Here is a 23599-nt window from a genome sequence, read left to right as displayed (position 1 = left end):
GGTTTGTCAGTGTCAGTTCACTCAGATTACAGTCATGCAGATAGATTTTGGTTTATTTGTCCAGGTTTTGAGTTTTATGCCTCCACCCCAATACAATGGAGGAGAATCACATTTAATTTGCAGTACTCACAGCATTTAAGTGACATTCAAAAAAATGTAACAGCAATGTCTCTGTCCAGAAACAATTGGCCTCATTCATTAATGTTTTTCTTTTTTTTTCTCTCTCAAATTTAACTCCATATCTGATTCATGGAATGTGTGCGGACCACTGATTTGTTTTGGAGTTACGATTGTTCTTAAATTGTACGGGAGTCATTAGCATAAGGAAACATCAGGCATCAGCGTCAGGTGGAAATGATATATCTGTGCTGGATAGCATGTTTAAGAGAAGTCCAGACCACAGTTAAGATCAAATCTGTGTGTACAAATGTTTCATGAATAAGGCTCGTTGTCCCATTTGCTCAGGATAATCCACAGACTTCAGTGTCACAACTTATTATTTGGACTATTTCTTTAATAAAGACAGTTCCGATAAAAGCTGTTCCCAGGGAGGTCTGATGATTATCCTGAGTAATGGGACCAATGGTGTTGTAAAGAGATGTTACTGTTGAACTTTTGAAATGTAATTTTTCAATACTGTGAGCACCACAAATGAAATTCCATCCATCTCCATTGTATTGAAGTAGAGGCAGAAATCTCACAGACACTGACAGATATCTCTAAACCGGGACAAATAAAACCAAAAGTGTCTGCCTGGAGAGATATACTATAAGGAAGTGAGAAAATATGATTTTTGTAATTTGGTGAACTTACAATTTAGAATTGAAAGTGTTCCAGTCAAGGTCAAGGTGCATATATTTGTCATTCCACAGGGCTGCACAATGAAATTAAAGATGTAGCCCCCTTAACGCTACACAAAGAACATCTATACAAATATATAAAATTAGAATAGAATAAAAATAAAAACAATAAATACAGTTACTTATATACATATATTATACAAATGTTGTGGTATGGTAATGTGCAAAACAGAAAGTTCCATGTGATTTATTTATGGTGGAGTGTGGAGTCTCTCAGCCTGAGGAAAAGAAGCTGCTCTGTAGTCTGTCCAGTATGTCCTCTACCATTGAAGAGCTGGGATGGGGATGGTTTCAAAGGGTCAAATAAGCATTTTCAACATAACTACCACTATAACATTCAGCTTTCAAAAGCCACAGTGGTCAAACAGAGTAATGTTAAACTGTCACTGTCATTGCAGATATCCTCACATCCCACTGAAGGAGAGAGTGAAGATAGCTCAAAACTGGTATGATGGGGTCTGCAAAGGGGCTATTCCTCTCAAATGGAAAACAAAGTGAGTCATTTGCCTATACACTGTTTACAGGCTGAAACGCCTTGACCTTGTTGTACTCTATGTCAGTTAGACAATATGCAGTGTAACACATGAGAAATGCAATATGTATAAAATGCGAATTAAGAGCTTATATACTGTACATGAAAATGAGTGTTGTGTTTTACAGTAGGACCAGTCATCTGGGGCCATTCCCCCTTGCTTCTAGTCGTTATGTAAAGCTAAGCTAACTATGTCCTGACTCTAACTCCATACTTAACACACCAACTGAGATCTTCTTATCTAACTGGGCGACTGTGGCTTAGTGGCTGAGCGGGTCGTCCACCAATCGGAAGGTCGGCGGTTTGATCCCAGCTTCCCCCACATGTCGAAGTGTCCTTGGGCAAGACGCTGAACCCCAAATTGCTCCCGAGGGCTGTGTGTGTGAATGATTCTTTCTTACGTAGAGAAAGTGAATAAGTGTATATCCCCATTTCCACTAACAAACATAATGTGTTCTTCATAAATGCAAGATGCATCTGCATATTTTACTGGAGTCTATCATGGTGACTTTTCATTCATGTTAGCTTTACTCTTATCATTTTTAAATCATGTATCTTGTCTTCAGACTGTTGCCATGGTTGCAGCTGGATGGGAAGGTACTGTTTCTGTCTCAGGCTGCTGATATTGGAGCGTACCATCTGCGCCAAGACTCCGGGAGGCTCCAGCGGAACCCATTTGAAATCTACTCGGGCCACAAGGGTGATGTCTGTCGCTTTGTTCTGACGGACTCTCACTTGATCAGTGGTGGAAGGTAGCTCATGCTCTATTTGTTCTCCTTGTGACCTTATTTGGCATTTACAACATGCGTTAGTCATTATTTAACAATCAGATGTACTAGAGTAACAATTTGTACCCTCATATTAAGAAATATTTAATGACTGTCATTGTTCAGTAGCAACCTAACCTATAGAGAGGTGCCTGATTATTGCAAAAATGAGCAACGACGATTTCCTGGAGTTAATAGAAGATCTGGTTAATTAGTATAAGCAGCCTAAAGACAGGGCTGTACTTGAAACTAACTACTTTGTACAATGTGTCGTCCAAAATTGTCTGAAGGCAAAAATGCTGTTAAAAGCAGCAACAGTGGGGGTGAAAATTCTACTGTAATAGAGGGGTCAGAATGCGATGAATCGTTCAAACTGGGATAATGGCGCACACTTTCAGACCTTTTGTCCTCTGAGCCATCCATGGTGTTGCACTCAGTTGTTCACACAAAAAGTGACAGAAGTCGTTGTGTGGAGAATGAAAAGAGAGAGCTTGAGAGAGAAGTTCAAACCATGCCTACTTTTACTCCTCCACACAGCTGACCAGTCACTGTGTAAAGTGGATGTGAATGTCAGATTGTCTGTGTCGGAAAGTTAAAATTGTTGATGCAGCCTCCACAATTGTGACGATGGAAATTGTGGGGAGAGGGGGTTTCAGATGCTGTTCAGGGGTCCGACAAGCACTTTAGCTGGATTCACACTTGATGCAAAGGGGTTGATGGGAGGTTTTTTATTTATAATTCAGCTTCAGATTTCACCTGTTGATGGCAACACTGCAACACTAGACAAATGTATCGTATGTGATCAGGCTGAAGAACACCACTGTTTTTCAGCGTTGAAGTGAATGTTACTCGAGTTGTCACCAGGCATCATCAAACTGTAGGAGAAAACATGAGATGCCAATCACAGTTCTTGCACTCTCCACATTATATCTCCATAGCTACATTAGCCTCAACATGTAGTTCCATTTTTGAGGAAGCACACGTCACTTATGGCGTAGACTACAGCGTAGCTCCGGTACAACGGAGCTCCTTAACCTACAGCTATAAATCAACCTTTGTTTGAAGCATACTTAAGGCCACGTTCAGACCGACTTTAGCACTGTGTTTAAAACGCAGCCCCCTCATTCATCTCAAGGAGACCACTGTGTTGATGCAGTGTCACTAGCACTAGCAACATCCAGCAAACAAGTTGAACCTGGCTCAACCTTTGTCACAAGACAATGCAGCGTCTCCAGTAATACACTGCTTTGGCCAATCAATACATGTAAATGTCCATTCCTGTTCCTTTCCTTTCTGACATGAACAGGGCAGTTATACTGTTTACCTTGTGGTAATGTTTGTTGCTGTAATAACAGCATTGCAAAGATATAAAATACTGTCTCATAATATTATAATAATAATATTATATGGATTCCAGGAAATGGAAAAACTTTCATGTGCTGATCATAAGCCAAATATCTTCCAGCATAGCAAGTGTTGTGTAAATTGTACCACTGCATCCATTGTTCATTGCTGTGCATGAAATTGTTAACGAAGTAAGACTAGCTTCGGTCACAGAAGAAGTACAAGGACACGACAGAAGAAAAAGGCTTCAGCCCATACTGGATACTTATAACAATTTTTTTTTTTTTCAATAAAGGCTTACGTCCCTCCTGATATTTTTGCCAGTCAAGCTATCAGGCTAGTGCTAAAAATAACTCCCCTTTGTCTGTGTCAGTGATGGCAAGATCCTGGTCCACAGGAGGAGGAGTGACATGTCAATGGAGTTATCAGGTCATAACCAGGAAGTCAACTGCCTGGACTCTAAAGATGGACTCATCGTCAGTGGATCCAGAGACCAAACAGCCCGGGTCAGAACACCTCTACAATTCTGATTTATTAATGTGATGCACAGTGCCATAGTGTTTACCATCCACATTTGTTTCACAAGGAATAAGACTGCAGAACGTAAACCTCATTGCTTTGAAACATTTACAATTCTTCAGAACAAGAAAATGTTACATTTCACTTCAGATTCAATTCATCATCAGCAGTAAATGTCATGTACATTACATTTCTATAACTTCTGGCACAGTGTAATACATCTTTTTAACTTCAAACTTAGAATTAGATTCATTTTACACACGTTACTGCAATTTGCACACTTGTATGCATGCATGTACTTAAAAGGGCATACTTTTATGTTAGTACTTGTTTGACATTTGTTTGCACTATTATTTGTACCGAGTGGTTCATTCATGTACTTCTGCTGTGACATGTGAATTTCCCCCCGGGGATAAATAAATTATCTATCTATCGATCTACATATCATAGTGTGTCTGTTTATGCATATATTATAAAACATCCTTACTGTTGACTTTTGTTTCTCTAGATTTGGACTTTGACTTCCAGCTGCCCCAGAGACACAATTCCCATGTATGACAGAGTGTGGTCTGTTGCTATTAGTCCCACACTGAGGTAAGCATTTGCTCAGAATTACTCACAAGAGTTTGGTTATCAGGAGACACAAAGAGGTTGACAAATGTGGCTGTGTTTGCTCACTCAGTTAAATAGGGTTTTCCTCCAGGGAAAATGTCAGTGGAGGTGGTAAGCTCTGAGGAGGAGCAGACAGAGAGGCAGAATGCTCTTCTTTAATTCATTGATGTTACTGACACAGACTACTGACAGTAAGACATGACACCAGCTCATGGTCCAGCAGGTCAATAACTAACTTTAAGCTAGCTTCAACTCGATGCAGACCTTATTGGGTTAAATGTGTCCAGATGGTGATTATCAAAATAACTTTAGCCTGATGTTGGACCTGTCTTTTGTCAAAGTCTATTTCCCCATTGAATAACGTTTCTTGTGGAGCTAACCTCTGTGGTTGGGGTTAGGGCTAGATATTAAGGTAAGGGGAAACAAAAAATGATGGAGAAATAGACAAACAAACCCATCTCCTGCTGAATACTGACTGTACTGTTTGCTTCTACTTTTATCAACTTGTATAAACTCAGAAGGTTGTCTTTTTCTAACATTGCATCATGCTGCTCTGATTAGTGTACAATGTGATCGATCAAACATTATCTATCACTTGCTGAGCTGAATCAGGCAGATCCTGGCGCATCTCATTTCGTAATCAATTTAGTTACTAGATGATGGCGTAAATAGTAGCCTCTTTCATTAAATATGTGGGCTTTGCTGTGTGATATAGCACCTCTGCTCTTTTTGTTTGTAGGTTGATGTTATAGTATTAAGCGGGCATGTCAGCATGCCTTACTAGTTATTTACTGTTACTTACTTACTATTGTGGCAGGTAACCCATGTTTGGCTGCTAAGATATTTAACAGATAGCAACGTTTTTGAGTTTATTTAATTTAATTTCTTTTTATATTTTCAAGATTGTTAGTCATACAAATGTTGTAGTTAATGTATTGAAACAAGCCCAATATTCATGACTGATATTCCCACAGGTTTTCATTTTGAAATTAATTTCAGTTAGCTGTATTTCAGTTTGGTATTAAAAGATTTTTAATTGAACCTACTATAACTTGAAGGCATGGCAAAAATTTCTCTCAAGTGCAAGTAAACTTGCACTTGCAAATCCAACACAATACATTTTTAAAGGAATAGTTTAACATTTTGGGAAATGTACTCAGCATTCCTTTGACATCCGTTATAGGGCTCAAAGTGTGTGTGCATGCAGGTTGCTACTTCACTTGTGTGATGAATGTCTGGATTCCACAGCCAACCTTGAGGTCCCTCAGTTCCCTGCTCCATTCAGCATTGATTCAAGTATACATTTTTTGAGAGCTATATTTTGTGCCTTCCTTGTTCAGCTTTCCGTTTCTCGCATTCCATGCACATCCATTCCCATATTGTTTTTATTTGTGTTTTAGTTTGGATTTGGAAAATGGATTATTTTAAGACATGCTTTAATATCTAAATTTGTTTGGGCAGGACAACCAGCAAGGATTAGTTTAACCACTTTACAACTGCCTAAACTAGAGGGTGGTCTGGCTCTACCTGATTTGAAGCTTTATTTTTGAGCCTCTCAGTTAAGGGCTTTTCTGATATGGTTTCATCGTGATTCTAAAATAGCATGGAGAAAAATTTAAGCTTGCTGGATAACTCCATACAGGCTTCATGATCTGGAATATGCGGTCATAGGTCCAGGGTTCCTACGCAGTATGGAACTACCTTTTCTGCGTAAGGAAACCATACCTTTATGGCTGCGTTCATCATTGTTTCCATGGACACAGAGAATAAACAAGGCTGCACAGAAGCCATGAAAATGTAATTATTTAACTTATTTCAAGTCATTTTCAGATCTTTATTTATAAAAGAGACATATTGGGGGGGGGGCAATAATATAATATTATTTATTCAATATGTTAAGAGAAATAATATGAATATAGGTAGCACCGGTTAGTTTACTTCCTCTTTGTTTGACAGTGGAACGTTGTCCAACTTTCTGCTTAGGAGTGTAGACTGAACGACCACAATGGTTTGGTGTTAATTAATTTGTATGAGCAACAGTACTTAGCTACAGTCCTCTGGCAATGATTTGGCAACATTCAATTCAATTCAAGGGAGGCACAATGCAAATACCACCTAGAATTTTTAAATAGTAATAATGTAATTGTAGTGGTAACATTCATATTAATAAATTAATAATAATAGGAGTGACAGCTATAGGAATAATAATGACAGTACTAGCAACAGAGCTAATAATAACTGCAGCAGCAGTTGTTGAGCAGGAACATAGCAAGTGGCCCACAACCACAGATCCAGACTCTGCAGCTCCGGAGGCAGAAATACCTGCTGAAAGCGACAGAAGGAGAGAGGAGAGAAACGAGAAAGCACAGAACTACGGGAGAGAGAAGATGTTGAGTTAGTAACATGCAGTAATGGGATAAAAATGGATACAGAAGGAGAGGGAGAGAGGAAATAGGTGCATCATGAGAAGTCTCCCGGCAGTCTAGGCCTATAACAGCATAACTAAGGGATGGTTCAGGACTCTCCCAAGCCAGCCCTAACTATAAGCTTTAATAAAGAGGAAAGTCTTATGCCTGCTCTTAAATGTGGAGATGGTGTCTGCCTCCAGAACCCAAATTGGGATCTGATTCCACAGGAGAGGAGCTTGATAACTGATAGCTCTGGCTCCCAATCTACTTTTGGACACTCTAGGAACCACAAATAACCCTGCATTCTGGGAGAGCAGTGTTCTAGTCGGGTAATAAGGTACTATGAGATCTTTAAGATACGATGGTGTCTGACTGTTAAGAACTTTGTAGGTGAGGAGAAGGATTTTTAAATTGTATTCTGGATTTTACAGGGAGCCAGTGCAGAGAAGCTAATATTGGATGATCTCTTTTCCTAGTTCTTGTCAGTACACGTGCCGCAGCATTCTGTATCAAGTGGAGAGTCTTAAGGGACTTATTTGGGCAGCCTGATAATAAGGAATTGCAATAGTCCAACCTAGAAGTAACAAATGCATGCACTAGTTTTTCTGCATCATTTTGAGACAGGATATGCCTGATTTTTTGCAATGTTGCGTAGATGAAAGAAGGCAGTCCTTGAAGTTTGTTTCATGTGGGAGTTAAAGGATAAATCCTGATCAAAGATAACTCTGAGGTTCCTTACGATGGTGCTGGAGGCCAGGGCAATGCCATCTAAAGTAACTATATCTTTAGATAATGTGTCTCGGAGGTGTTTGGGACCAAGCACAATAACTTCAGTTTTGTCAGAGTTTAACATCAGAAAATTGCAGGTCATCCAGGTCTTTATGTCCTTAAGGCATGCTTGAAGTTTAGCTAACTGGTTAGTTTCATCTGGCTTGATCGATAGATATAATTGGGTATCATCCACATAACAATGAAAGTTTATGGAGTGTTTCCTAATAATATTGCCTAGAGGAAGCATATATAAGGTGAATAGAATCGGTCCAAGCACAGAACCTTGTGGAACTCTGTGAATAACTTTGGCGTGCACGGAAGACTCACCGTTAACATGTACAAACTAGGATCGATCTGATAGGTAGGATTTAAACCAGCTTAGTGCAGTTCCTTTAATGCCAATTACATGTTCCAGTCTCTGTAATAGGATGTGATGGTCAATGGTGTCGAACGCAGAACTAAGATCTAACAAGACAAGTACAGAGACAAGTTCGCTTCATTTTGAGGTCACGAAGAGATCGCCGGACATTCTCCTTCAGGAGTTTTTGGTAGACAGCAGAATTCATGGTTCCATTTATCACATTAAGTCTTCCAGGTCCTGAAGCAGCAAAACAGTCCTAGACCATCACACTACCACCACCTTATTTTACTGTTGGTATGATGTTCTTTTTCTGAAATGCGGTGTTACTTTTACGCCAGATGTAATGGGACATACACCTTCCAAAAAGTTCAACTTTTGTCTTGTCCGTCCACAGAGTATTTTCCCAAAAGTCTTGGGGATCATCAAGATGTTTTCTGGCAAAAATGAGACGAGCCTTAATGTTCTTTTTGCTCAGCAGTGGTTTTCATCTTGGAACTCTGCCATGCAGGCCATTTTTGCCGTCTCTTTCTTATGGTGGAGTCATGAACACTGACCTTTCCTGAGGCAAGTGAGGCCTGCAGTTCTTTGGATGTTGTTGTGGGGTCTTTTGTGACCTCTTGGATGAGTCGTCGCTGCGCTCTTGGAGTAATTTTGGTCGGCCGGCCACTCCTGGGAAGGTTCGCCACTGTTCCATGTTTTTGCCATTTGTGGATAATGGCTCTCGCTGTGGTTCTCTGGAGTCCCAAAGCTTTAGAAATGGCTTTATAACCTTTTCCACACTGATAGATCTCAATGACTTTCTTTCTCATTTGTTCCTGAATTTCTTTGGATCTCGGCATGATGTCTAGCTTTTGAAGATATTTTGGTCTACTTCACTTTGTCAGGCAGGTCCTATTTAAGTAACAGCCTTCATTTAACTGCATTTGGTTTTTACTTGTGTTATCTTTGACTAATATTTAAATTTGTTTCATGATCTGAAACATTTAAGTGTGACAAACATGCAAAAAATTAAGAAATCAGGAAGGGGGCAAACACTTTTTCACACCACTGTAGATCTATAGTTGGTTAAAAGCCCTGGATCAAGAGTGGGCTTTTTAAGAAGAGGCTTAATTACAGCTACTTGGATTGTGGTACATAGCCTGTTAATAAAGACTGATTGATCATGTCCAGTAATGAAGTGCTAACTAAGGGTAAAACATTTTTAAGCAGCCTAGTTGGAATGGGGCTAAGAGACAGGTTGATGGCTTAGATGAATTAATCGTCGAAGTCAGCTGAAGAAGGTCGATAGGAGCAAAGCAGTCAAAATATATATCAGGTTTTACAGTTGTTTTTAATGTTCCTGTGTTTGAAGATACATCGGTACTGGTTGATGGCAGGACTTGATGAATTTTGTCTCTAATAGTTAAAATTTTATTATTAAAGAAACTCATGAAGTTGTTACTACTGAGGGCTATAGGAATACATGGTTCAATAGAGCTAAGCCTCTCTGTCAGCCTGGCTACAGTGCTGAAAAGAAACCTGGGGTTGGGCTGCTCTGGCATTATGGAGGGCCTTCCTATATGTTTTAAGACTATCTTACCAGACTAAACAAGATTCTTCCAGGTTGTTGGAACGGCATTTCCTTTCAAGTTTTCGTGATGTTTGCTTTAATTTGCAGGTTTGGGGGTTATACCATGGAGCTAACCTTCTTTGTTTTATTATCTTCTTTTTTAGAGGGGCGATGGAATCGAGTGTCATTCTCAGTGAGCCTGCAGCACTATGAACAAGATGGTCAATTTGGGAGGGGCTGCGATTTGCATAGGAGCCCTCTGTTATATTGAGACATAACATTGAATGAAATGCAAATGGGATTGCTCCTTTGAATTTAGCCACAGCACTATCAGATAGACATCTAGAGTAGGAGTTTTTGCCTAATAGCGTGTAGTCCAGTAATAGCAGTTCAAAAGTTATTAAATAATGGTCCTATAATAAAGGATTCTGTGGAAAGACTATTAAATGTTCAATTTCAATGCTGTATACCAGAACATGGTCGAGGGTGTGTTTAAAACAGTGAGTGGCTTCATGTACACTCTGACAAAAGCCAATCAAATCTAATAATGAGATAAATGCAGTAGTATATTATAGCAAAATTGAAATCACCAACAATAATTACGTTATCTGTTTTAAGGACTAAACTTGATAAAAGCTCTGAGAATTCAGTTAAAAATTCAGTATAAGGACCAGGAGTGCTGTACACTATAACAAATAGAATTGGCTGTCGTGTTTTCCAGGTCGGGTGTGAAAGACTAACAACAAGGCTTTCAAATGAGTTATAATTTAGTTTAGGTTTAGGGTTGATTAATAGGCTTGAGTCAAAGATGGCTGCAACTCCACCTCCTCGGCCAGTGACTCGAGGAACGTGAGTAATAATATGACTGGGCGGAGTGGATTTAGGCTAACATATTCTTCATGACCCAGCCAGGTTACAGTAAGACAGAATAAGTCAATATGATAATCTGATATTAAATCGTTCACTAGTATAGCTTTAGATGACAGAGATCTAATGTTTAAGAGTCCACATTTAATTCTCCTATTTTGTTGTGCTATTTTCAGCAGTTTTTATGTGTAACTCCTCTTCTGTTAACTTTAGATTTTATTAATTTAAGTGGTCGGGGGGCAGACACCGTCACTAAGGAGTTTTGGGTGGGTAACTGCTCTGGAAGCGCAGAGAAGCATGTAGGACTTCAACTCTGCCTCCTGGTCTCAACTCTGGGTTGTCATGGTTTAGGTCAGATTTCTAGATATGAGAGCTGCTCTATCCAAAGTGGGATGAATGCCATCTCTCCTAATCAGACCAGGTCTTCCCCAAAAAGTCAGCCAATTATCTACAAAGCCCACATCATTTGATGGACACCACCTCGACAGCCAGCGGTGGAATGAAAGACATGCGGCTAAACATATCATTACTGGTCAGGTTTGAGAGGGGCCCAGAGAAAACTATGGAGTCCGACATTGTCTTTGCATATGTACACACCGACTCAACATTAACTTTAGTGACCTCCATTTGGCGTAATCGGGAGTCTTTACCGCCGATGTGAATAACGATCTTACTGTATTTACATTTATCCTTAGCCAGCAGTTTTAAATAGGATTCAATGTCACCCGCTCTGGCCACAGGAATACATTTGACTCTGGTCGCTGGTCTCGCTAACTTCATGTTTCTCAAAATGGAGCTGCCAATAATCAGAGTTGGTTTCTCAGCGGGCGTGTCGCTGAGTAGGGAGAACTTGTTAGAAACGTGAACAGGTTGGTGGTGAACCATGGGCTTCTGCTTAGGGCTATGCTTCCTTCAGACAGTCACCCAGCCTCCCTGGTTTCTGCTAACAGGACCTACCTCTGGTCGGTCCGCACCAGCTACTGGGGGCTGGCTAACTACAGCCGCTAATGATTGAGTTCCCATGGTGCAGAACCGCGTTTCCAACAACTACATTTATTACATGTACCATTATCACTAAAGGAGGCAGAGGAATAGCTAAACATTTGACACACCAAGCAAGAGAGAGCAGGAGAGGGAGAGAGAGAGAGAGAAGCCATCACTAGCTGCTAAGCTAAAGAATGGTAGCTAGCAAAAATGAATAGCATGTAAACTGTGGGAATAGCGAGAAAGTCGTTAAAAGAAAGAGAGAGCTATGAGTGCTTGAGCAGAACTAGTGTACATTTAAATGTATAGCAGATAGTTACTATAATGAAGAATCAAACAAAATGAACTGTGATGAGCTAGAGCAGCAAAAATATGCTACTAGTAAAACACTAACACCGGTGACCGGAAATGAGACAATACGCTAATCGCAGCATGTCAGCACTGATTGGGTGAGTCAGAATGTAACATGCAAGTTAATAATTGGATTTTAAAACCATTTATTTACATAATAAACATTTAGCTATTTGTACTTAGATGTCAAATATGGTCTGAAAAATCTACCTGGAAGTCTGGAAATTTGAGTCTGGAAAATTATGGAATTTTGAAATGGAAAATTTGTAGGAACCCTGTAAGTCGCAGGAACCTCCCACTTAGATTTGGACATATTGTCTGTAATTCCCTTAAAGTCTGGAATGCTGTTGAAAGATATTTAGGGGCTCCCTTTAAATTCCATACATCCACACCTATTTGGAATAATAAGCATTTACACTCAGGAAAGAAGCCATTTTCAAATGTGTTTTGGTCCAGCCAGGGCATTGACACACTGAAAGATATTTTTGGGGATTGCAGTATATTGTTGTTTCACAACTAATATTCCAGGGTCCTCTTATTTCTTATATTTACAATTAAGATTGTCTCTCAGTACATAAGGTGTGCGATGGCAGTATTCTCTGACTGATCATCCTATATTTATAGTTTTGAATCCACTTGCAAGCTCTCGTGGTTTGATTTCAAGATTATATAATCATTTACTTGGGATAACTACTGATGTGTTGCCGGTGATGAAGACCTAGGACAGAGAGTTTGTGACTTATGGTTGTCGAAAAGATTGGAATACAATATGGTATATCTATCACATACTTTAGCACTAAAATTTTGCACACCAATTGATTCATTTTTAAGTCATTCATAGGGCATATGCTACGCCTTATAGATGTTATAAACATACATCTAGTTACTTCATATAACTGTACTCCTTGTTGTGTTAATGCTCCAGGGACATTTTTACAGGGACTGCTCTGTTATTGCTAATTTCTGGAAATTGTTAATGATATTTTATCAGACTTGACTGGGTTGAGCTATGATCCAAATCCATCTCTCTTTCTTCTAAACGACAGTTCATCCTGTACTCTTAATCAACATAGGTTGTTGTTTGCAGGCTTCACAGCTGCAAAAAAGACAATTTTACAAATGTGATACACTCCGAGTCTTTCTTTGCGGTCATACTAGATTCTGGCCTTTTAATAGAATAGCAACTTTGGAATGTCCAACAGCTAGGATGAATAGAGCGGGTCCTTAGACAATAAGGGCTTGGATAGATATAGCTGCCCTTGATAATCAACAATAGACCTATATGCTTAAACCTCAGCTGCCTTTTAGTTTATCTGTTTATTTTTCCCTGTGTTTTTGTTTGTTTGTTCATTGTATTTCTCAATATACTTTATGTACCTTGTGGCTGAAAGACAATAAACATTTGATCACAAAAAAAAATCCATGAAGGTACTGACTGAAATAGGCTTGAGAGAGCAGAACCAAATTCTTTGTAGTAGTGATTTAGAAGTGCCTTTGATTTCTCAGCCATGTTTACACCCAGACACTTAATAACACACAGTTACACACCCAGCATTGATGACATGCAGGCAGACAGATGGAGATTGCTGTAACAGTATCCTGACTTCATCACCTGCTAGTCCAGCAGAGAGGCAGGTGATCGTCCAGGCTGCAGCGTGGAAACATCACAGGTCCAGGGTTCCCATCTCACTAAATAATTGCCTGCTCTGTAAACAGCTTCAGGATTAATTTGAACAAAGTGCAGTAGTTAATGTTAGCTCCTATGGTTTCCACATAGCAGGACACTGACTTTGTTTTTATTCTTTATTTTTATTTTTTTAAAAGTAAATTACATCTTTAGGTGATCTACCTAACTGGAGAAGCAAGTTGCTCTTTTACTCTTGTCACTATCTGCTTTATACAGCTACAGTACTTTACAGTACCAATATCTTCTCAGAAAACAGTTTCAAAGACAAAAGCAACTGTATTGTCATGGAGTTAAAAAGTGTTCAAAATGATTTATGTCAGCAGCCTATTTTTGCAGCAAGTACCTATGTAGTCTCCTGGGTCCTAACAAGCCTCTCCTTTGGCATACCTGCCCATGTAAATGATGTGAGGCACAGCCTGTGAATTTGACTTTCTGTGTTACTGCTGCACTTAAGGACTATCAAGGGTCTTCCACCGTGGAACAAGAAAACCCTTTTCCACGAAAGTCCACTGGATGTGGCTGTGTTGTGTTCTGGTTGCCCACATCTCCGTTGCAGTTCAAATGTCCACTGGAAGCATTTCACATTCACAACATTTTACATTTACAATATTGTTGTTTTGCCAACATTCTTTGTGTTTTATAAGTATATTGAAAGCACATTGTGATTATGAAGACATAGTCAGAAAATATGAGCTGTTAAACAGTCATAAGGTTGGGGTTTTTTTAAGCAAGCCTATCGCCAGACGGAACGTTGAAATTGGATTCACTACATGCGCTTCCACCACCCTGACCTCCACACCTGAACTTACCTCTTTGCTACACAAACGACACACTACTTCCTGGAATGGAACGTAAGTTGTGCACTGCAGAGTCGTCACATATGGGCAGAATTTCTACAGTTCTGCGCTGTTTTGGAACAGGTCTACATTAGTGTACATGCACCCTTGTACAAAATATCTTAAAAAATGTTTACCATTCATTCCTAAAATATTGAAATTACCTCTAACCCTAAGTCTGATTTGAATCCTTAAAACCCAGTCTTAGTCCAGTCATAGCTTGGTCCTTAGACCCAGTAAATAAGTGAGAGCAGTTAAATCCTCATTTTCAGTCTAAAACTGTTGTACACAAGGAAATAAGAAATCCAGTATATCAGCATATATGCATGGTGGCCTTGTCTGTCTGATCCAGGCCTCGGAGCGTCTCTCAGATCTGAGAGGAACAGGCAGGTTATCCACATCATTAATTCTCCAATTTGCTGGCTGAAATAGCAGACCGTGCCTCAGCCTGCCGCCCCCTCATAATGGAAACCTGCTCCCTACCTCTCACTGACCAATGGCCTGGTTAATTAAAACTCTTCTGGAAACTCACTGATAAACCTATTAAACCCACTTCTGCCCCGCACACCTAGTAACTCACCCCTCCAGCTGGTTCCTGAAAGGAAAATAGTCTTTTTTTCACTTCAGTTGTTTAAGCATAAGCCTAGCTGAAAGGAAGTCCCAAAGGATATGTAAGAACAAACCATACTAAATCAAACAGTTGAGAAAGTGCTGTATAGCCTGGGGTGAAAGCCACGCCCAGTAGGCTGCAGGAGATAAATAAGTCTGAACTGAAATAGTAGAAGACTTCTACAAATGTATCTGATAGCCACTGTTCAATGATAGTCATTGTTCTGCGCTGATATTATGATACAGATAGAGTAATTACATGCTTAGTGTAGAACTGATCAATACTCACTTACCACACTCAGGGGTGCACAAAGCACAAAATTCTGGGCCCTACATACATAAGCACTCTCTGTGGGCCCCCTTCTTCTCTCGATCCGTCCTTGGAATAACTTTTTAGTTGCCACTATTTGAGCTCACCTTGTGTCCCGGCCTCGGTAACATTAGCAGGAGATGAGGAGGGACCTGCCGCTGCTCCACTCTCGGCTGTTTCTGAAACTGAGGGCCACGTGTTGCACAATGTTAAGCTTTGCTAGGTAATGCTGTTGATAGATATGTCATATGACATTGTAGCTTTGATGCTGATTAATTTATGATACTGATTAATTTATGTTATGCAATGCAAATATGCTCCAAGCTAGATTCCTGGCTGACTGCCTTCAAAACAACTGCTGATATTAGCGTGCTGATATAAACTGTGCTCACCTTTCTTTTGAAAGAAATTAGTCGAAAGCTATTTTCCCTCAGTTTGCTTTTTTTTCTCTTTCCGTTCTTTCTTTTCTTTTTTGCTACCCCGATTTCCCTTTCTTTGAGAAAGACTTATTACAGTGCACTTTGGTGCTCCAGCAACAACAGTCACTCAACTCAATTAGCTGCGTTTAGAGAGGAATCCTAGTGCAGGGGCAGACTAAACCATTTTGTACGGGGTGAGAGGGGCCTCAGAGAGGCCTCCACTATTTGTTTTTTTTATACAAAGTTCAGATTTTCAACAGATTTATTCAGCCAATTTTTATTTAGTTCACTAATTACTTAGAAATAAAAAAAAATTAAAATAATATTTCATTCCAGGCTTTTCAAGGGCTCTCTCACTCGCTCTCTCGCACTTACTGCGAATAGCGTTTAAATGTTATGAGAATTTCATACAGTATCAGTTTCCACACTGAGCCACCGCGGAGTGGGTGTGAGGTCCTGTGCAAGCTTGATGTGCAAGTATAAGGTCCTGATCACTGACACGCACGTGCCACAGTACAACACACATAGCTAGTTCAAGTTGAAGTTACTGTATTTCGTACAGATACAGTTTGAAGTTCTATATACACACGATAATAAAACATTAAAACAAAAGGGATATATACAACATGAACATCAGATTTATTTTTTTCAAACTTGCAAACGCACTCTGTGTGCGCACTAACCTACAGTACACTATACCAACCTACAGTAGCATTGTACACAGCCAAAACCACACTATACACACCTTAAGTAGCATTATGCATGACTATAGCATTATACCAATTAGAATGTTGATACTGGACAAATCTGCAAAACACAAGAATGTATTCAGTGCAGTGATTTTCAAATTATTTAGTTCTACAAAATCCATGTATGGCTATTACTGTACTGTTACTGTATGGTTATCGTTAGGTAACTAAAACACTTATGGTTTGGAAACGAATGCTGGACACCTCGACCTCCACTCCCTTTAACTTTCAGAATCAGAATCAGAAATACTTTTTATTTGTTTCCACCTGCATTAGCACTGAATGTTGGCAATAGATGTAAATCATGTGCTGCAAAACTGTCCAGCTGCATTATGTTCATTGTCTAAGCCAATGACTTGATGATATTGGAATGAATATTGATAACAACTCTAAATCATTTATGACGTGTCAGCTGTCATGTTGTCATATTTTAGTATGATAGTGCTATAAGAAATACTGGAATATTACATCTCAAACAAGAGAATGAATTACTTACACTGTTCTTGCAGTCTTGTTATTAAACTTAGAAATAAGATCTGTGTAATCCAGCTTCCCTTATCTGTGGGAATACCAAACCCACATGTTCTGTCCTGATGCATACATAGTTTTGAATTAGTTTAAACTTTTTTGAGTGTATGGTTTGTTTGTTTCATCCTGTGGAGTTTTTGTGTCCAATGGCTTAAATGCTGTTTACAATCTGTATATAATAACATTTTGGGGAAATTGCTGAATAATTGTTATTTGATAATGTAATGTTATTCTAAAATTCTATTTTTAAATAATCATCTGCTGAATATAGATATAATGTTGATTCTTACATTGCCTTCAAACATAGTTGAACCCTGGTCTCCAGGAGCCTACGTGGTTTCCAGTCAGAAGGCTGATTCTCTTCCCAGATGTACGACTCAAGACAGGCGTCGTAATTCACTGTCTTTAACAGTTTGTGGCATTTGTTTGTGCCATGTGCCACTTTGACAGATTGTGTGAGATGCTTAAAGGTTAGTTCAGAGTGAATGAGGTGAATGGTGGCTGCCTCCACAGCATGCCTTTCATCACAGAACAGGAGGAAAGAGAGGGAGAGCATCTTGTGTTAGAAATGTAACTGTCCAGACTTCACACTCAAATATTTCCTTTGATCACTTAGACACTGAATAGTTTTATTTCAATTTTGTAGGAGTTAAAGTTTAACCAACCAATGTCTAGCACTTTATGTGCACTGAAGTTCTACACAACCAATGCCTAATTAAATAAAAACAATGATTCAAACAAAGTTGCACCAAAAAGTAGCTGTCAGTCAATTAGTAAAATAAGAGCAAAATCAAAAACATAAGGCTGTGAAATTTAATGTTACATGTTGTATTATCAATCTCCAGCAGATCAGTGGTTTGTTAGTTGCTTGTGCTGATCAGTTAACCAGCAAGATACACTGCTGTTCTTATTTTGGGCTTCAGACCTCCTTGTCTGCCCTCTGAACTTTGTGATGTGTGGGCTGTGTTGTAGCGAATGGTTGGATTTGATAATTACTAAAATTAATCTGTGCACATGGCACTGTCATTGTGTCTGATTACTTCTTTTGTCTGTACAGTGCATCCAGCATGTGCTGCAAGTGTCAAAGGATGCGCTTTAAATGACGTTGAATACATACAGTATATCGTTAATTAAAACTAATCCATCCACACACACAGACACACACACACACATCATCCCACCTCTGTTTTACACCAGTCTCGTGTTTCTGATGTTCCACAGGATATCATCTCAAGGTCTGTTAGTGAGGATTATTGTGGCTGCGGTGAAATGCCAAGGCTAGGCTGTCCAGGGTCCCTGCGTCCTCAGAATTGATATTGATCCCATCAGTGGCCATGGACCTTGGCGTTTTTGGTTCACTCATATTCCTTTTTCACACAAGATAGTGTGCTCACACTGTATGCCCACTGATTGGGCTCATACTGGACAGGGCAAATGAAGTATGACGAGGCACTACAGGAGGTTGCAGGGGTAAAATAGGGTCATATACGTTTTTCTCACAGTTGTGTTTCTTCTGTCTGTTTTTGTCCCTGTGCGAGTAAATCTCTATTGTACATAGTTTTCAGTAGTTCCCTTGACCACAATGTTAAGAGACTCTGACCATGCCAGAAAATGTAATGTTTTCTAATTTCTAATTTTCTAATTTTATTCATAATTTTACATTTTAGTGTCAATAAATAAATTCCTTACCCTACTTTGCTATTTTTACATCAAAAATACTGTGTTTCAGACCAATCTTGTAACTTTTAGTTTTCAATAAAATAAACAAAAATTTGTTTTAAATTTATTTAGCTGTTTACCAAAATGGAAATAACTGGAATAATTACAGTGTGCCACAGCTTGATTGGCATGTAGAAGACAAAAGAAAGGCCTAAACATGCTTTGTATTAATCAGTGAGGTCTAATAAAGAAATCTAGAATTACACAACTATTGATATAAAGTCTTTCAGGTTTTGGTTGACAAACCCGACTCCATTGTGCCCCCAACCCCTGAAACCACACCTACGCTATTGATATTCTGTTATTGAAATTGCTAAGGATTTTTGGGGCTGATCGCTGGAAGCAGTATCGGCCACTCTCGTGGTTTGGTTTCAAGACCCGTGATCACCATTCGGGGGGTTTATTTTTATTTAAAGCGATTTACTAACTGTGTAGCGTAATTGATTTATTTATTTAACTATTCCTAACATTATATATTAAGTATTACAATAATGAGATGAGAAATTATAATGAATTGACAACTGTTGACAATAATTGGAGCACACCCTCCGGTATCCCTTTTTCAAAAATGGGAACCACTACCTCGGTCTGCCACTCCACAAGCACTGTCCCCGACCTCCACGCAACACTGAAGAGGCGCGTCAGCCAAGACAGCCCAACAATGTTCAGAGCCTTCAGCATCTCAGGGCGAATCTCATCCACACCTTGCCACAGAGGAGCTTCTTGACTAGGTCAGAGACCTCTGCCAGGGATATGGGCGAGGCTTCCCCGGAGTCTTCAAACTCTGCCTCCTCCACAGAGGACATGTTGGTCGGGTTCAGGAGTTCCTCAAAGTTCTCTTTCCACTGCTTGACAATATCCCCAGTCAGGGTCATCAGTTTTCCTCTCCTACTGAACACAGCCTGAGCCAAGCCCTGCTTTCCCCTCTTGAGTCATCCAACAGTTTGCCAGAACATCCTTGAGGCCAAACGAAAGTTCTTCTCCATACCCTCCCCGAACTCCTCCCACACCGAAACCGAAAGAATGAAATCGCAGATACAAGTGGCTGAAATGAGTTTCCTCCATAGGGTGGCTCGATTCCAGCTTTGAACACCCTCGGTCAGTCGACTCCCTGTACTGCAACACCTCCCTAGTTCTCATCACCTTGAATTCTGCTTCCAAGGATCTAAGTGGCAGTTGCAGCTTGTTCTTATTAAGCCCATAGAGTGCGATGCTGCTCAGACTCCTAGACAGCCCCAGCCATCTCCTGAGATGAGAACTTATTTTCCTCTCCGAGGCCTCAACCGTCGAGACCGGCTCCTCATACACCAGAAGTGGCCACAGGATTCTGGGCAAAATGCTATGCTGTAAACTTCTGTCAATCCAGACCGGTCCACTGCTCTCAGCCAACTCTCCAAATCAATGCAGGTAGATCAGATGGATGACGTATCCCTCAGGGTGCTGTTAAACACCTTGCCAAGGCTGGTAGGGATGGTAGAATAAAATTAGAAACTAGGAACAGCAGAGTGGTGAGTGTGATATGACTCTGTTGTTGTACTGATGGAATTAGAGCTGTGGAAATGGACATTATGCAGAATTTAAAATGTGAGCCATTATAGTACACCGCTGCCCTTGTTTACGCTGCCATTATTTGTTCATGCTTGCTATTTGAGACTTGACCATTATTTGGATACCAGTTTTAATTTTATACCTCTCTTTCTCTCCCCCTTGTCTCTCTCTCTCCCCTGCTGTATACCTGGTGTGTGCGGGTCCAGGCAATAGGAATTGGAGCAGGTGGTTAGCTAATAGTTGACTGAAGTGTTTCCTGCAGACCCTGCTCTCATTAAAACAAGACCCAACAGGTTGAAGTGTAGGCTGGGCAGCTGCAGATGTGTAGCAGCAGGTCAGCTCTCACACAAGGTCACGGCTGATAGGGTTTCTTGGACAAGGCTGGCTTTGACCTCAGCGCTCGGCTGGGTGCTTGTCCTGTTCAGTTATCTTCTATGAACACAAGATTTGGGTTTAAATTGGGAGATCTCTTATTATCTTCTTTTCCGGATTGTCAGTCTGCATCCACGTTGCTGCTAGCTGCTGCTAAGTACTGTATAACAGTGGTGGAGATACATTTTTTTACAATTACAGTCCTGTGAAATATGAAAAGGTGCAATCTCTCACCATAATGAAGCAAGTATTTGCATGTTAATGTAGCTTTGATGGTCCCTCATGCCAAGTAGCAAATAGTCAGCAATGAGTACGTTTACATGAACATTAGTATTCCGGTTTTGAGACTTACCCTGGATTTTATTGTATTCTGGATATGGTGTTTACTTGGAACACATAGAAACCCGTTTATTCATACCGTACTAGTATCCAGGTTTCTGATTGTCTACTTTCAGGTTAATTTCTGTTCCCGATTTCTGTACTTTGTTTTTAAAGCACCAGATAAAACAGTTTTTATCGCGCTATCTATAGAAAATTTGAAGGAAAAAAATTAATGCTATCAGTCAAATTCATGCATTCTTGCATTACTATGCACCTTACTGTGCATAGTCTCACAAAGCGAGAACAGATTTAAGAGCCGTTGGATTATTTACACGATATTATCATATGTGTATTATTAACATGATATCAATATTACATTTTTAAATATCATGATTATCATCAATACCGGTATATCACGACATCTCAAAGTCAGACTTTGACTTTTGTTTCAGTGTGTTGATCATCATAACTTAATTTATCATCGTATTTTTTGTTTTACTAACTACTACATAAAGCCTCTTTCAGACATGCACCCCCCAGGTACATTTTTTAGATGTCACAACGGCAATCTGATGAAGTCAGACCTGTAACATTTCTGTAACACTTCAACACGACTCAAGTCTGAACAGCAGCACAAGGTTCAATACTCAGAGAGATTAAATACACATCTTGGTGAGAATTTCTTAAGGCAGAATCCTTTCTGAACATCGCTGTAATAAATGTGCGACTCAATTATCATCTCTTATGCACAAAAAAATAGTTTACTCAGTTTACTTAAGTAAAAGTAGCTTCAGTAAAAGTAAGCAATACAATTAAGAAAAACTCCTGCATTCAAAATTGCACTCAAGTAGTAAGTATTATCAGCAAGAAGTAATTGAAATATCAAAAGTAAAAGTATTCATTGTACAGCAAAATTGCCCCTTTCAGTGTTATGTTAATAAATGTTGTATTATTTGTGGATTTATTACTAATGCATTAACTTGTAAGATGCATTTTGATGCTGACACTGGTTGAGAAGGAGCTGATTTAAACAAATTTAAACATGTATGAACATGTTTAAACTACCCACATGTTTAATCTATAACAATGCCACATATTTTACAAGCTGGTCATATGTTTTGTATGTTTTGCTGGCAGCTGCAGATGGCCGCCCACCCTGAGTCTGGTTCTGCTCGAGGTTTCTGCCTCTTAAAGGAAGTTTTTCCTTGCCACTGTCGCCAAGTGCTTGCTCATAGTTGGAATTGTTGTGTCTCTGTAAATAATAATATAAAGAGTACGGTTTAGATGTGTTATAAATTGGCGCTATATAAATAAAATTTAATTGAATTCTGTGTAAAATCCCAACCTGCAAAGTAAATAGTATCTATAGCTGTCAGATAAATGGTGTGGAGTAAAAAGTACTATTTTCCCTCTGTAATGTAGTATAGTAAATATATTACAGTATAAAATTGAAATAGTGAATTTGTTTCAGTTTTTGGTAACCAATTTTTTTTTTGCAGTAACACCATAGCGAAACACTGTAAATGCTCCAATTTGAAATTGTTAATTACATTCTTCTAATAAGGTTTTGAACAACTATAAACACCCTTTCCTTTAGATGCAGCTGGACGACACTTGTCGCAAATTACTCTGAGGGGTACAAAATCTTCACCGCAATTTTCTAATTTAATGGGATATTTCTAAGACAACAGTTATAAATGAGCCCAACCGCAGTTTATCTGTATCACATACAGTGCCGCTAAATAACAGCTGATTCAGGGCTGTTTTGAGGTGCGTTGTGCATGTCTGGAAAGTAATGGAGCACAAATGAAAGTGCTTTCTGCTGCTGAATTGTAAATGTTTGTAGAGAAGACACTTGTGGAACTGCAAGTGTGTTTTCATCTCTGAAGAGGAAGGCTGTATGTGAGGAAACTCATCCATGGTCATACTGTTTCATTGTTTCACGTACGGAGACATTGTTTCTTTTGTAAAATATTAGTTAAATAGTTGAAGTTGTCAGCTCCATAAAAAGATCAGTGATTGAATTAGTTACGAAAAATCAGTGGCGCCTTTTGTTGAAACTTTTAAAACTAATTTAGTAAATAAGGACAAACCTAATTTTGCTGTTTTGTACCTTTTAAAAGGGACGCAAATCCTTAGTGAATATCCCCATTTGTGGGCTGCAAACTAGGCTCCCCTCAGATACCAGGTGCCAAATGTAGTGCAAGCAGTGTGCTTCTTTCCCTAACAGTCTTCTCATGTCTGCATAAAGCCACAGTGAACATTTACGTAAAAGACACCTATGTCTGTATGACAAGAAGCCATCACTTTAACATAGATAGATGAAGCCGTGTTAAAGATTCCATGTCTGAAAAGAGCATATCTGTGATGGGAAATTACAATTACAGTCCTGTGAAATAAGAAACATTGAAACCCTTCTAACAATAAGAAAGCAGGGACTTGCCCGTTAATTTGACTTTGGTGGTCACTCGTGCCAAGTAGCATAGAGCCAGTAATGTCTGCACATTGCCCTGTGCCAATTTCCTGCCAGACTAGGTGGGTATCCTGACTTGGAGCTGGGGTGGTGTTTGGTATGG

General features: G+C 39.5%; 1 protein-coding gene across 3 annotated transcripts in view; it reads left to right on the top strand.

Moving 5' to 3' along the window:
• fbxw4 (F-box and WD repeat domain containing 4) overlaps positions 1–23599 on the top strand; it is an 82527-nt gene that overhangs the window by 4728 nt on the left and 54200 nt on the right. For all 3 annotated transcript variants that reach the window (XM_044214668.1, XM_044214667.1, XM_044214669.1), the window contains exons 2-5: positions 1259–1354; positions 1959–2144; positions 3877–4009; positions 4531–4616. In XM_044214668.1, coding sequence (XP_044070603.1) covers positions 1259–1354; positions 1959–2144; positions 3877–4009; positions 4531–4616 — 501 coding nt within the window. The remainder of the gene's footprint in view (positions 1–1258; positions 1355–1958; positions 2145–3876; positions 4010–4530; positions 4617–23599) is intronic.

Source organism: Siniperca chuatsi, linkage group LG11 (assembly GCF_020085105.1).
Source record: "Siniperca chuatsi isolate FFG_IHB_CAS linkage group LG11, ASM2008510v1, whole genome shotgun sequence".
In the NCBI taxonomy this organism is placed as follows: Eukaryota; Metazoa; Chordata; class Actinopteri; order Centrarchiformes; family Sinipercidae; genus Siniperca; species Siniperca chuatsi.
Note: the sequence above shows the minus strand (reverse complement) of the source record. Positions and strands in the feature narration are given on the sequence as shown.